The 16,410-nt window shown below is 36.2% G+C and overlaps 1 protein-coding gene across 1 annotated transcript in view; it reads right to left on the bottom strand.

Moving 5' to 3' along the window:
* The window catches only part of SLC44A5 (solute carrier family 44 member 5), a 201,316-nt gene that overhangs the window by 55,631 nt on the left and 129,275 nt on the right, over nt 1–16,410 (bottom strand). Inside the window, exon 4 of the mRNA XM_024119947.1 lies at nt 187–271. Coding sequence (XP_023975715.1) covers nt 187–271 — 85 coding nt within the window. The remainder of the gene's footprint in view (nt 1–186; nt 272–16,410) is intronic.

Raw genomic sequence — 16,410 nt, 5'->3', positions numbered from 1 at the left:
TAATCCCTGATTTTTTTTAATTGTATATGAACAAACATGAGCTTATACTTCTGTCTTCCCACCTTCCATAAATTCATCGTTAATCACACACACCCAGAACTCTAATGTAGTTCCTCAATTCTTTCACCCAAGAATGTTCAAAATCGCTAACATCACCAGCGAGGCTTTTTTTTTTTTTTGCCTTACCTGTCTGGTAGGGCACTGTAGGTTTACCACCACGGAAGGACTGGTACAGCTGAGCAGGTTAAAGTAAAACAAAATGGGCTTGTTCCTAAGAGAACAACATAATATTTTTAGCGACTGTGGAAATATTTCATATCATTTCAGCCCCTGTATACTTTAATATAACATAACATTTAAAAATCGGCTTCATTTTCCCCAGACAGTTGCAAAATATTCTCCAACTCCCCTTTAACCTGCCTAACATTTAAAGCACCTTTTGGTCATAGTAAAAAGTTGAAATAATCAAATTGTCCATCAACAGGGGATTGGTTACATAAAGAATTCCACATCAATAAAGTAGAAGACTATACTGCCATTGAAAATAATGTTGAAAAATGTTTAATGTTTTAGCAGGGAAAAGTGAGACCTAAAGAGATCACAGGAGAGTTGAAATAAACCAATGGGGTAGAAAGAGGGCAGCACTGAAGCAGCCTGTCATGGGAGAACGTGGAGTCAAGTCAATGGGCTTGCATCTTCCTGGTGGTACCTCATCTGACAAGAGACTGGAGGTGAATCACCAGGATTAAAGCCAAAGGAGTTTGGTGGAGGGCAAGCCAAAGCTGATTTCTCAAATCAAAGAACTAGTCAGTGAGAACTTCCCCAGAGAAATTCCACTTGTGCACCATGAGAGAGCCAGCCTTTGGATGCTTACCCCAAAGACAGAGTTTATGGGTAGTCAGTTACATCTTAGCTGCAGTAGCAACAACCATGTGGGACTAGGGCAGTGGCCAGGAAAGTAACAGATACTCTTCCTTCTATCTGTCACAATACAAAGAAAGAGCCAGGACCAGGAGAGAGGGAAGAGAAGGGAAATAGCAGAACAGGGCCTCTCTCCCACTCTAAGTTCCCTTGCAGTATTCAAACCTGAGCTGGGGAATTCAAAGAAACAAGATTCAAATTTTAAATTGGACTGCACTGAACTTTTTAACAATAGAAAGTATTTAGAAAGCTATGGAAGGAAGCTACCCAAGATGCCAAAACAAGAAGGAAAGAAATTTGAAAGAACATTGTTAAAGGCAATAATAGGGGAAAAATAAACCCATTTCATGTTTGTAATCCCATCTAGTTCAGATGGCTCAAGAATCTGGCTATAAATTCATACACAATATGCACAAGGCTACTTCACGTTCCACAAGAGTGAGCTTGGCTCTTTCACCACCCAAGCAACTATATCTTCTGCATGTGATTCAGATTTGTACCTAAGCAAATGAATAAATTATTACATGTCATGGATCATTGGAGTCCCTTAGGAGTAGTTAAAATGCTGAATGGTAAATCAGTAAGTGTCAAGAGTCCCCCACAGGTAAAACTGATTTATAAACTGCAAAATGCTACATAAACTCAAGTTATTCACCAGATTATGTGATCCTCAAGGGTAAAGTTTGTACCTTATTCATCTTTATACCCATCTACCTTGCCAACACTTAGCCGAGTACTTGGCCCATATTAGGCACTCATCAGATGCTGCAGAATGGATGAGATCAATTTCAGAATAAGTTTTTCAATATCTTAGAATCCTCCTTAGTTTTTTGCACAAATCTATAGTCATTCTATCAAAGTCTGTCTGATATCTTTAAACATCAGTGGTCCTCAGATTCCTTAGGTACAAAGTAGATGGCGATGGTTGCAGCTGAACAATTCTGCAGAAGTGATTGAGGAAGTAACTCATTATTTAACTTGAATTATATTTCCACCATGAAACAACAAAACAGAAGCAACTACAAACTACTAGTTTGAGATGATGTAAGATGCACTTAAGCCCATCTCTCTTCTTTCCCGAGACTCATGGAAATAAAAGAATAAAAGTACAAAAAGGAATAAACCTCACCATACCAGTTAAGGATGTGCAGGATAGGATCTGTACACAATTGCACAAGAGAGTTCAACAATTTCTGGAAGACGGAGAGCATATGAGACTGTGTTGAGTGATGAATGCACCATAGAAAAGCTACAAAAAGGGTGGGATGTGATATGCCTGTTAGAAATCGTGACACATTCTGGACTCAAAGCTGAAAGTGAGAAATGTGGCCAAAAGTAAGAAGATTAATGAAGGTTTATATACAGGTCTACAGTTCAAATCAGTATCTCTGTGCTCCTCCCATACACCTACACTTAGGACTTCTAGCATCCAGGAAAAATGGGCAAAAACAGAGGCCTCTTGTTGAATGATAGCAAGGGCTTTTGTGGGATTGGGTGCCCCAGTCTACAACCCTTCACATTCTGGTATTGTAAAAGCCCATGCCTGACAGTCAGCTTCCCACCAGTTCATGCTGTAGTGAAATCTAACAGCTAATACAATGTTCCTATCCCATACGGGGCAGAGGCCTCCCTGGAAAAACTGAGCTACTAACACAGAAACAGAGCAAATTCACACAAGCGACCCAATTCTTTCTTTAGTAAAAACGGATAACCAAGTAGCATCAGGAGTTTAAGAGAAGTCAGAATAGGAGAGAGAAAGACTAAAGTAAACAAACAAAAACTGATTCCGGATGAAATAAAAATAATTCAGGGTATAAGAAGGGACCTTAAAAAATTTTTTTCCAGAGTAATTCAAGCAGATTATTCATATATAAAAATACTATGTTATTAGAGGAATAAATAGGAAACAAGAGGGCTTTAAGAGATTTAAAGTATGATTACCAAAATTTTAAAATCAAAAGCAGAGCTGGAAAAAACTTGATAAATCTCCTAGAATACAGAATTAAAAAATCATAGATGGAAAATATAAGGAAAAAAAAAAGAGGTATCGAGACTAATCCAGGAGGTCCAAGGTATGACTGAGTTCCCAAAAGACAACCAATAAAATGGAAAGAATGAAAACAGCAAAGAAATAACTGAAGAAAAATTTTCAGAGCTGATGAGAGTCATAGTTATTTAGAATTAAATGACCCCCATTAAGGCCTGAACAAAAAGAATATTTTTTAAGAAAGACCTACATCAAATTGTGAGATTTCAGAAGACCAAGAGTAAAGAAACGATTTTAAATGCTTTCCCAGAGGAAAAAAGTCACCACAAGGTATGTGAATCAGACTAGCATTAGACACATTGGATGCTAAAAACAATAGAACAGTATCTTCAAATTTCTGACAGGAATTGTCTTTCAAGTTACACTTCTAAAGCTAGACCATCAGTCAACTGTAAAGAGGGAGAAGAAAAACATTTCCAGGGACTTCTCAAATTTACTTCCTGTGCTTTCTCTTCTTAGGAAGATAATCAAGATGTTCTCCATCAAAACAAGGGTGTCGACAAAGAAGACAAGTTGGGATATAGAAAATGGTTCATGGGACGTGCTTACACTAAAATATATATATATTTCTTGTTTATCTGAAATTGAAAATTAACTGAGCATTCTGTGTTTTTATTTGCTAAATCTGGCACCTCTAGAAGCGGGACCCAATCTAATGAGGTAGATAAGTCCCAGAATTAAAGCTATGCAGTAGGCCTAAAATTTACCTGGTCCTGAGTGGAACAAAAGGACAGAAGTTCTACAAGGCAGGTGTTCAGAGAAGAGGGAGCCTCTGAAATTAGTGTGATTGGAATGGTAGACAAACTTATGGTCCTGATAAAGACTATTCAAGAAAAACTTGGCTGACAAATGAAACATTATACAAGAATGTCATTGCCTTATGTTGAAAGAAACTAAAATGTAGCATGATGCTAAGCTGCAAATAAAGTGTAAGATTTGGCTTTGATATCAGGGACACAGTAGAAATGAAAATGTAATGGCCAGACAGTGACTAAACTTCACATAGTTATTACAAAGTAAAAGTCTTATTTCCAACTTCTAGATTCAACGTACCAACAGAACATGAAAGATTCTGATGAAGTTGCAGAACTGAACTTTATAACAAACTTGATCAAGTAAAGGGTAAATACAGAAAGTGGAATGGAAAGGAAAGATGGAGAGAAGGGTGGTGGGGATAATATCCTCCTCTTATATAAAGAGGAGTCGAGATACTGACAAAAGTTAGTGGAACAAGCAATAGAAGCTCAGTATACCATTTAAAGTCACAAAAGTAAACTATAAGAAAATCTAAAGGCAATAATTTAACCATTAAACATGGAACGAGGAGGGAGAACAGAAAAACAGATAATGTAAATTAGTTAAATCTTCATTTTTCATAGCAGGCTATCAGTGGATACTATCTAAAATTAATAAAGTACAAAATGAAAGAATAAGCATATGATTTAAAGTTATGCAAAAAACTGCCAGAAGAACTAAGAGCAGTGTTACGGACTGAATGTGTTCCCCCAAAAGTCATATGTTAAAATCCTAACCCCCAAAGTGATGGTATTAGGAGGTGGGGCCTTTGGAGGTGCTTAGGTCAGGAGGGTGTAGCCCTCATGAATGGAATTAGTGCCCTTATAAAAGAGACCTCAGAGAGCTCTCTCATCCCTTCCTCCATTTGAGGATGCAGAATAAAGATGGCAAACCAGGGAATGGACCCTCGCCAAGAACCTGACCAAGCCGGCACCTAATCTTGGACTTCTAGTCCCAAGAATTGTGAGATATAAATTTTTGTTGTTTACAAGCTACCTAGTCTATGGTATTCTGTTATAGCAGCCTGAACTGACTAAAACAACCAGAAGGAGGAGAGATTATCTTTCTGGAAAGAAATCTCCTAAGATAGGAGACCATGGCTTTTATTGCTTTTATTATAAGCTCTTCATTATTGTTTGGTTTATTTTCATAGGCATATATTATTTTGATATAGATTTAAAAAATTAAACCAAGTAATAGATCTGGGCTTGTAGTATGTTCAATCAAACAGATTTGTGAGACCTCCTTGCCATTTTATAAGTGTTTCTTCAGTGAATTGAAGACAAAGTTATTATTGCTTCACTTAGATGTCAAATTGATGCAAAACTTAAATAGAAGAGCTTTGTTCTCTTAATCCTTCCTGTTTCCCTATCTGAAGATCATACTAGGAAGATGGGTATTTTGGTCTGTCTAATCTGGCAATTGGGCTGCATCAGACAACGTTCAAAGTTGTTTTAACCCAAACTTTATAAGCTGAAGTTTTTGTAGTAGCCAAAAGGTGGCATCAAAATCAACCGAGTTCTTGCCTTTTAGTAGAAATCCCAAAAAAAAGGATCATACCCAAGTATCATGAATAACTTCCCTGCAACTCAAAAGGCAGAGAAAGTTACACACCTCAACAAAGCACTCCATTTTCCTTTGAGTCTGTTTTATCTGCTTTGACATTTTAGAAAACTCTCAGTGTTTCCCCTAGTGTGCTTTTGGTTAGGCATAGACAAAGCACAGACTGACCAAATTCTATCCTAAACACTATCACACCATCTCTAAGCATGGGATTTTAAGCTCAGTTAAGGAATGTTTTTTAGAGTTGAGAATCGAAGGGTTGCTCTAAGCACATCATGACACTAATGAGTACAAACACTGTTACAGTCTAACAAGTATGTCCTGGACTCAGTTGTTTGGAGTGCCTAACCTGCTTTACACATTCTCACAGAGATGCATTTCATGTACAGATGAAAATATATACACACACATTTTTAAAAATTTAATGGTACTTTTTACCAGTTTATGTTCAAGATTTTAAGGACTAGATTAAACGTGGAACATGGAAAACCAATTTCACTGCAACTCTATCAATATGCAGCCTAAAGAACACAGAATTTGGGGTTAGAACATGTTACTTTTGCCATTTAGTAGTCAGCTGATCCTGAATGCATACTCTAACCTATCTGAATTTGCTTCCTAATTTTCTAGATAAGAGTAGTAATAAAGGCACCACTTAGCAGTGCTAATCGGAGGATCTGATAAGAACTTTACACTGACCTCCAACTGGAGCAAATCACTGTCTTTTCTGTGCTACCCCTTTATTCTGATTCATTTAACAGTGAATCTACTGAGCACCTACTATAATGAAGTGCTGAGGATACAACAGCAAAAGAGAGAACATCCCTGATCTCAAAGAACTTTGACTCTAGTAGAGGAAAATAAACAAGTGAAATTAATAATCAGGATAAATTCAAGTAGTGATAAGTACCCAAGACAATAAATCAGGGTCTTGTGCCAGAAAGTAACTAGAGAAAGTGGGGGTGAGTGTAATGTTTCAGATGGGATTGTAAGCATTATTCTTCAGACAGCACACTCTGCAAAACACACTAGATTGAAATCCATGGATTTCTTTTTCTTTTTTTTTTGTCCAGGTCCTAGTTTAATTTTTTCCAGTTTTATTGAGAATATACCTGACATGTAACATTGTATTAGTGTAAGGTATACAGCATAATGATTTGATATATGCATATATTGAGAAATAATTATCACAATAAATTTAGTTAACATCTATCACTTCATATAGCTACCAATTTTTTTCTTGTGATGGGAACTTTTAAGATCTATTCTCTCCGCAACTTTCAAATATACAATATAGTATTGTTAATTATAGTCACCATGCTGTACCTTCCATCCCTAGAAACTTATAACTGGAACTTTGTACGTTTTGACCACCTAAACCCCTTTCCCACACCCCACACCTCCCACTTCTGGCAACCGCCAATCTGTTCTGTTTCTATGAGTTCATTTTTTTTGAGATATCACATAGCATAATAGCCTCAGGGTCCATCCATATTGTCACAAATGGCAGGATTTCCTTCTTTTTTACTGCTGAATTTTTAAATTTATTTATTTGTATAAAATCACATTTTCTTTACCCATATACCAATCCGGTGAGACTTAGGTTGTTTCCAGGACTTGGCTATCATAAGCAACGCTGCAATGAACATGGGGGTGCAGATATCTATTCAAGATCATGATTTAATTTCTTTTGGATATATACCCCGAAGTGGAATTACTGGATCATGTGGTAATTCTATTTTTAATTTTTTTAGGATGTCCATACTGTTTTCTATAGTGGCTGCAACAATTTACATTCCCACCAATAATGCACAATAATTTCTCCACATCCTTGCCAACACTTGTTTTCTCTTGTCTTTTTTGATGATAGCCATTTTAATCAGGTGATAACTCATATGGTTTTGATTTGCATTTTCCTGATGATTAGTGATGTTGAACACCTTTTCATATATCTGTCGGCCATCTGTATGTCTTCTTTGGAAAAATGTCTATTCAGATCCCCTGCCAATTTTTTAATCATTTGTTTCATTGTTTGGTTTTTTACTATTGAGTTACATGGGTTCTTTATAAATTTGGGGTATTAATCCCTTATCAGATGTATGATTCACAAATATTTTCTCCCATTCCATAGGCTTCCTTTTCATTTTGTTGATGGTTTCCTTTGCTGTACAGAAGCTTTTTAGTTTGATGTAGTCCCACTTGTTTATTTTGCCTTTTCCTACCTTTGCTTTTGGTGTCAGATCCAAATGATTACTGCCAAGATCGACGTCAAGGAACTTACTAGGAGTGTTACAGTTTCAGGTCCTAATTCAAGTCTTTAATCCATCTTGAGTTGATTTTTGTTTACGGTGTAAGATGGAAGTGGTCCAGTTTCATGGCTTTGCATGTGGCATTCCAGTTTTCCCAACACCATTTATTGAAGAGAATATCCTTATTGTATATTCTTGGCTTCTTTGTCATAAAGAAATTGACCATATTTCTGTGGCTTTATTTTGGGGCTCTCTAATCTGTTCCATTGAACAATGTGTCATAATTCTCTCTCCTCTTCTATTTTTTGAAAGAGTTTGAGAAGGACTGTTGTTAATTCTTCTTTAAATGTTTGGTAGAGTTTATCAGTGAAGTCATTTGGTCCTGGACTTTTCTTTGTTGGGAGGTTTCTGGTTACTGATTCAATCTTCTTACTAGTAATTGGCTTGTTCAGATTTTCTGTTTCTTCATGATTCAGTCTAGGCACGTTGTATGTTTCTAGGATTTATCCATTTCTTCTAGGCTGTCCAATTTCTTGGTATATAATGGTTCACAGTAGTCTCTTATGATCCTTTGTGTTTGTGTGGTATCAGATGTCTCCTGTTTCATTTCTGAATTTATTTAAGTAGTCTCACCTTTTTTCTCGATGAGCCTAGCAAAAGGTTTGTCAATTTTATGTCTTCAAAAAAACAGTTGATAGTTTCACTTATCTTCCCTATTGCTTTTTTTTTTAACATCTTTATTGGAGTATAATTGCTTTACAATGTTGTGTTAGTTTCTGCTGTATAACAAAGTGAATCAGCTATATGTATATATATATATCCCCTCCCTCTTGCGCCTCCCTCCCACCCTCCCTATCCCACCCCCTAGGTGGTCACAAAGCACGAAGCTGATCTCCCTGTGCTGTGCAGCTGCTTCCCACTAGCTATCTCTTTTACAGTTGGTAGTGTATATATGTCAATGTCACTCTCTCACTTCGTCCCAGTTTACCCTTGCCCCTCCCCGTGTTCTCAAGTCCATTCTCTACATCTGCATCTTTATTCCTGTCCTGCCCCTAGGTTTGTCAGAACCTTTTTTTTTTTAAGATTCCATATATATATATATGTGTTAGGATATAGTATTTGTTTTTCTTTTTCTGACTTCACTCTGTATGACAGACTCTAGGTCCATCCACCTCACTAAAAATAACTCAATTTCATTTCCTTTTATGGCTGAGTAATATTCCATTGTATATATGTGTCACATCTTCTTTATCCATTCATCTATCGAGGGACACTTAGGTTGCTTCCATGTCCTGGCTATTGTAAATAGTGCTGCACTGAACACTGGGGTACATGTTTTTTTTTTTTTTTTTTTGTGCATTACGCAGGCCTCTCACTGCTGTGGCCTCTCCCGTTGTGGAGCACAGGCTCCAGATGCACAGGCTCAGCGGCCATGGCTCACGGGCCCAGCCGCTCCACGGCATGTGGGACCCTCCCGCACCGGGGCACGAACCCGTGTCCCCTGCATCGGCAGGAGGACTCTCAACCACTGCGCCACCAGGGAAGCCCCATGTCTCTTTTTGAATTATGGTATTCTCAGGGTATATGCCCAGTAGTAGGACTGTTGGGTCATATGGTAGTTCTATTTTTAGATTTTTAAGGAACCTCCATACTGTTCTCCATAGTGGCTGTATCAATTTACATTCCCACCAACAGTGCAAGAGGTTTCCCTTTTCTCCACACCCTCTTCAGCATTTATTGTCTGTAGATTTTTTGGTGATGGCCATTCTGACCAGTGTGAGGTGATACCTCATTGTAGTTTTGATTTGCATTTCTCTAATGATTAATCCCTATTTCATTTATTTCCACTCTGATCTTTGTCATTTCCTTCCTTCTACTAACTTTGGGCTTATTTTGTTCTTCTTTTTCTAGTTCCTGTAGGTGCAAAATTAGGTTGTTTACTTGAGATCTCTCTTGCTTCTTAATGTAGTTGTTTATCGCTATGAATTTTCCTCTTAGAACTGCTTTGCTGTGCTCCATATGCTTTCATATGTTATATTTCCAATTTCATTTGTCTCAAGATACTCTCTAATTTCCCTTTTGATTTTTTCTTTGACCCATTTGCTTAGTGGAAAGTTGTTTAATCTCTACATATCTGTTAATTTTCCAGTTTTCTGAATTAATTTCTAGTTTCATACCATTTTGGCAGGAAAAGATGCTTGATATGACTCCAGACTTTTTACGTTTATTAAAACCTATTTTGTGGCCCAACACATGATTTATCCTGAAGAATATTCCATGTATTTGAGAAGAATGTGTATTCTGTTGGTTTCAGATGGAATGGTCTGTAAATGTCTGTTAAGTCCATCTAGTCTAACATGTAATTTAGTCCAATTCTTCCTTATTAATTTTGTCTGGATGATCTAACCATTGATGAAAGTGGGGTATTGAAGTCCCCTACTATTATTATATTGCTGCCTAATTTTTCCCTTCAGATCTGTTAATATTTGCTTTATACATTTCAGTGCTTTTAAGTTGGGTACATATTTATAAATATTATATCATCTTGTTGGCTTGACCCCTTTATCATTATATAATAATCTTCTTTGTCACTTATTAGACTCTTTGCCTTGAAGTTTATTTTGTCTGATATAAATATAACTACTTCTGCTTTCTTTTGGTTTCCATTTGCATGGAATATGTTTTTCCATCCCTTTGCTTTTATTCTGTGTCTGCGCATAAAGCTTAAGTAAATCTCTGGTAGGCAGTATATAGTTGAGTCTTGTTTTATTATTCATTCAACCACTCTGTATCTTCAGATTGCATCATTTTATCCATTTACATTTAAAGTAATAATTGATAGGTGGGACTTACTATTGCCATTTTATTCATTGCTATCTGGCTGTTTTGCAGTTCTTTTGTTCTTTTCTTCCCTTGCTCTCTTCCTTTGTGATCTGATGATCTTCTGTACTAGTATGCTTAGATTGCTTTTTTTTTTTTTTTTTTTACCTTTTGTGTATCTACTATAGGTTTTTGCTTTGTGGTTACCACAAGGCTTACATAAAACATATTATAGCAGTCTATTTTAAGCCGATAACTTAATGCAGATGCATACTAAAGTTCTACAGTTTTATTCTCCCCCCAACATTTCATGTTTTTGATGTCACAATTTGCATCTTTTCACCTTGTGTATCCATTAATAAGTTACTGTAGTTAGTTATTTTTACTACTTTTGTCTTATAACCTTCATACTAGATTTATAAATGATTTACCCACAACCATTATAATTTTAGACTATTCTAAAATAGAGCTTAATTATGTATTTTCTTTTACCAGTGATATTTTCACTTTCATATGTTTTTCCTGTTACTAATTAGCATCCTTTCATTTTGGCTTGAGGAAGTCCCTTTAACATTTCTTATAAGGCCAGTATGAACTCTAACAGCTTTTTCTTGTCTGGAAAACTCTTTATCTCTCCTTCAATTCTGAAGGATAATTTTGCTGGATATTCTTGGTTGGCAGTTTTTATTCTTTCAATATATATATCACTGAATATATCATTCTATTGCCATCCGGCTTGCAAAGTCTCACTGAAAAATCTGTCTGTAGTCTTACAGAGGTTTCCCTTACATGTAATGAGTTGTTTTTCTCTTGCTGCTTTTAAGATTCTGTCCTTGTCTTTAACTTTTGACAGTTTAATTATAATATTTCTTGCTATGAGTTTCTTTGGGTTCATCTTATTTGGAACTTTCTGTGCTTCCTGGATTTGGATGTCTGCTTGCTTCCCCAGGTTAGGGAAGTTTTAAACCATTATTTCTTTGAAGAAGCTTTCTGCCCCTTCTCTCTTTCTTCTCCTTCTGGGATGCATATAACGCAAATGCTGATCCACTTGATGGTGTCCCATAAGTCCCTTAAGCTATCTACACTCTTTTTCAGTCTTTTTTCATTTTTCTCCTCTGATTGGATGAATTCTACTGCCCTATCTTTGAGTTTGCTCATTCTTTCTTTTGCTTATCTAGTCTGCTGTTGAACCCCTCTAATGAATTTTTCAGTTCAATTTTTATATTCTTCAGCTCTGTGATTTCTGTTGATACTTTACCTATATTTTCTATCTCTCTGTTGAAATTCTCATTATACTTATTCATTGTTCTCCTGACATTGGTGAGCATCTTACTGACCTTTATTTTGAATTATATCAGGTAAATCATGTATCTCCATTTCATTAAAATCTGTTTCTAGAGATTTATCTGTTCTTTTGTTTGGAACATAATCCTCTGTTTCTTCATTTTCCTTGATTCTATGTGTTGGTTTCTGTGCATTAGATAAAACAGCTGCCTCTCTCAGTCTGGTTTCTTGTAGGAGATAAACCTTAATGTTCACCCCAGCCCCAGCTCTTAACTGTCTCTCAAACCTTTGTGCATGTCCAAGTTGCCTTCTTTGTTCTTAGTGGCTCTTAGTAGTTGAGTAGTGCCAAGACCTTTCAGTGTCCCAAAGGGGAGGATCTCAGTCAGTAATAGATGCAGGCTGATTGGAAGTCAGATCCTCAGACACCAGCTTTTAAAGTACATAAATAGATCTCTTTCAGGGAAAGACTGGGAAATGAGCATTTCAGTCTGCTCCCTCTGCACTGAGTGCTGAGGGGATAGCCAGTTAAGAAGTGTTTTTTGTTTGCTATAGTTGTCCCATTTCATTGTGGGACCCATGAAATGCAAGCCCCATGGGCCACCAGAGCCAGATCAAGGGGTGTGTCCCTTGGGTGGCAGTTGCAAAAGCTCGTGCACTAGATGTATGCACAAGTTCCTTCCAGGTAGTCAGTACAACTTGGAGCTGCCAGAGAGAGAACACAGAGACAGTGCCCACTGGCCTCCTCCAGGCTCTGGGGAAGACTGAAGTCATCCCCAGATGTGTGCATATTAGAAGTCTAACCCTCATGCAGCAGCTATTGAAGTATGCAAATAGCTTTCTTTCAGGAAAAGCCTGGGAGATGGGTGTTTCTGTCTGTTCTCTCTGAGATGAGTCTGGGGGAAATAACCACAGTGAGATAAGAACTTCTTTGTTTACAATAGTCTTATGAGTCTCATGGATGCAAGCCCTGTTGGCTTTCAGAGCTAGGTGTTTTGAGGGCCTGTCCCTTGGGTCAGAGTCTTAAAAGTTGGGGCACTAGATGTGGGGTTCAAACCTTTCATTCCTCAGGGACAGGCTGGGATTTGGGCATTTCCTCCCAATTGTATGGCACTGAGCCAGGCGTGGGGTTTATGGTAAAACTGTGTCTCAGCCTTTCCTACTCATTTTGATGTGGGTATTTCCTTGTTCACCTGATACACAGGAGTCACTCAGCTAGTTTCTGGATTTCTTTCAGAGGGAATTGCTCTGTGTGTAGCTGTAGATCCATTGTGTCCATGGAAGGAGGTGAGTTAGAAGCCTCCTATGTTGCCGTCTTGGACTGGAACTCTGAAATCCATGGATTTCTTGGCTATATCCCTGAAGACTGAGTTCCTTGAGAAAACTCTGTCTTGTTTCCTAGAGTGATTCCAACCTTTTGCATAGTGACTGGCCCTTTGGAGACCTCACGAATGATGTATTATAATATTGAATATGAAAGTGCTCTGTTAAAAAAAGGACATGTAAGTTTCACCCTAATTACTGTTCTTTCATTTAATTTTTTGCATTATTATCAGAAAATTAAGGCCAGGTAGGTTGCGTCCAATGCCCAAAGGTCAACAATGGAAAGATGTAAAGTCAGAATTTGACTGTAGAGTATATTCTTTCAACAAAATGTTTTCTCTCTTTTTCTTTCAAAGGGCTTTGATAAGTAAGGTAACTCATTGCCTCAGCTCATGTACTTTCAAGACTTTATTTTTGGACAATTTGGAGGGAATATAAAAGTATTAGATTTTTTGGTAGAAACTTGTAATGCATATTAATATATTAATAAGCAAATAAAAATTACTCATAATTCTATTTTATAATACCTGCCATTAATTCTTTTTCAAAATAGAAAAAGTTTAATATTTTCCTGCCTACATGCTCACTGTGAACAATTGAAACAGTTCAAGAAGGTATAAATAGCAACAAGAATGGTCTTTTAAAATGTAAAGTGGATTGTATCACTCTCTTGACGAACACCCTTCCATGGCCTTCCTGCACTTATACATAAAATCCAAATACTTTTAAAGGGCACATAGAACCACAAAATCTGACTCCTATCTGGTTCTCAGACATCTGCTCATTCCACTACCCTTTTTCTTTGCTACACTCCAGCCTCCTGGGCTTCTTTCTGTTCCTGGAATATCATAGGCTCATTCCTGCCTCAGGACCTTTGCCCTTGTCTCTGGCTTTAAAGCTCTTACCAAGGCTTTTGAAAGGCTGCCTTCTTCCTAGCCTTCATATTTCAATTTAAAAGTCACCTCCTCATGAAAGTCCTAACCTGCCCCATGCAACCACGAGGCAGCTCATTATATACCAATCATTCTCTATGGGGCCACCTGTTTTGTTTTTTCCTTTATAGCATTTATCATACAATTTGAAATTATCTTGATTGTTTACATCTTTATTGTAATTGCCCTCTAATTGAATGTAAGCTTCATGAGTGCAGGTAGCATGTCTATTTGTTTGCACAATAACCTCAGCCTTTAGAACACTATCGGAAACATAATAGTGACTCAGTAAACTCATAAATAAAAATAAAAATATAATCCCACCACCCAGAAATAATGTAGGAATGTATATATCCTTTCATATATAGGTGTTTTTTTATACGTGATATTCATATAAATCACAAGGCAGAATTATACTATACATGGCATTTATTATGCTAAATTATATAATTATACTAAATCATGGTGTAACCTGATTTCTTGAATCAACAAAATATCATGGGCGTATTTCCATGTCAATAAATATATCTCTACTCAATCACTTTTAATGATTAAATAGTATTTTATTATATGACTGTACCGTAACTCATTTAATCAATCTCCTATTGATAGACATTTAGGCTGTTTCCATTTTATTATTACTATTTCATAGTACCTATAACATTAGGAATGTTTATGCAAATTTCTATCAGATATGTTCTAGGAGAAAAACTGCTGAATCAAAATGAACATACAAATTTCATAAATACTTGATAAAATGTGATAAATATTATCATATTTCACTACCACCAGTAGAAAATAAGACGTCTTTTTTTCCCCTCATTCTGGTCAACCCTGGAAATTTTAATCTTTTTAATTTATTTGACAATTTAATAAGCTAAAGTACAGCGGCCATGGCTCACGGGCCCAGCCGCTCCGCGGCATGTGGGATCCTCCCAGACCGGGGAACGAACCCGGTTCCCCTGCATCGGCAGGCGGACGCGCAACCACTGCGCCACCAGGGAAGCCCTGCATTTCTTTTTTAACTGTGGTTGATCAGCACTTTCTGTTATTATTAGCCATTATATCATGTTATTTCCTGTTTATTACTTTTGCCAACTTCTACACTGAATGATCACCATTTTCTATTTTGATTTTATAAAAGTAGTTCATATAATAAAGCTACTGACCCACTGTCAGGTATACATGTTGAAAAAATTTTTTTCCTGAATTTCCACTTAGCTTTTAACTTTGTATACCACTTTGTGGGTTAAAGTGGGATTACTCTGTGTCATACTTTAAAATTTCTGTTACATTTTCTGGCTTTGGGGTCATGTTTAGAAAAAGCTTCTTTACCCCATTATTCTATTAACATGCCCCTGCATTTTCTTCTGTTACTTTTTGGTTGTATATTTTATATACAATATTTCTATGTTTCAGTATTCATTTTGGTATAATGTATGAGATAAATATCCAATTTTATTTTATATTCATGAATGTCATTTCAGTTAACTCAATACACTTATTTAATAATCTACTCTTTGGCTACTGACTTGGAATCCCATCTTTATCACATTCAAAATTGATATTTGTAATTGTATTTATTTCTTTCTGCTAGTTCTATGATGATTTCACACTGTTTTAAGGATTGAAATCTGATATTTTCATAAATATTTTCACTTACTACTAAAAACTCTCGGAATCATTTAAAGTAACTTTTTAACTTTTCAAATTAATACACATTTATATAAGAATTAAAACAATTGAGAGGCTTAAAATATATATATTTTGGAATACAATAGGTGGTTTGTAAACAAGTATATAAATTTACCAAATGATAATTGTGGTATCAGAAATCAGAGAGGAAAAAGAGCATATTTTTCAACAAACTATTCTGAGATCAACTGGTGCTGCAATTGGAAAAAAAAGAAAGTTTGATTCTTACTTCATTCCATACACAAAAATAAATCCCAAGTGCATTAGAAATTTATAACTTCTAATAAACCATAGACATACTAGAGAAATATAGCTAAATGTTATTTTCAGGAGAAGGAAGGCAATTATAATGACACAAAATCCAGAAACTATAAAGAAAATGAACATAATCAATTCTTTAAAATATAAACATATATTTTTAATGGCTCCATTATATTTTATTAAATACATGGGCCATAATTTACTACCATCCACATATTGTTAGATATCTGTATAGTTTCCAATATACTGTTATTGTAAATAATACTTTAAAGAACATGTCTGTTACACTAGGATTGTCTTTGAATGATCTTTATATACTGAAATTTGTGGTATCCCATTTTTGTTGGAAATAAGTGGGTCATTGGCTTAGGGCTGGGAAACATTGTTACAGAGGCCCTTTTAAAAATAGCCTATTTTAAAGAACTAGAGATTTAGAGATTTGTGTGATCTTTTTACCACCTGCTGCTTTCTTTGTCCTTCATAGTGTGAAGGTTTTGTTGGCAATGTCTAGGAGCTTTTGAGT

The sequence above is a fragment of the Physeter macrocephalus genome, chromosome 4 (assembly GCF_002837175.3).
Source record: "Physeter macrocephalus isolate SW-GA chromosome 4, ASM283717v5, whole genome shotgun sequence".
In the NCBI taxonomy this organism is placed as follows: Eukaryota; Metazoa; Chordata; class Mammalia; order Artiodactyla; family Physeteridae; genus Physeter; species Physeter macrocephalus.
This window is presented reverse-complemented; position numbering and strand designations above follow the sequence as displayed.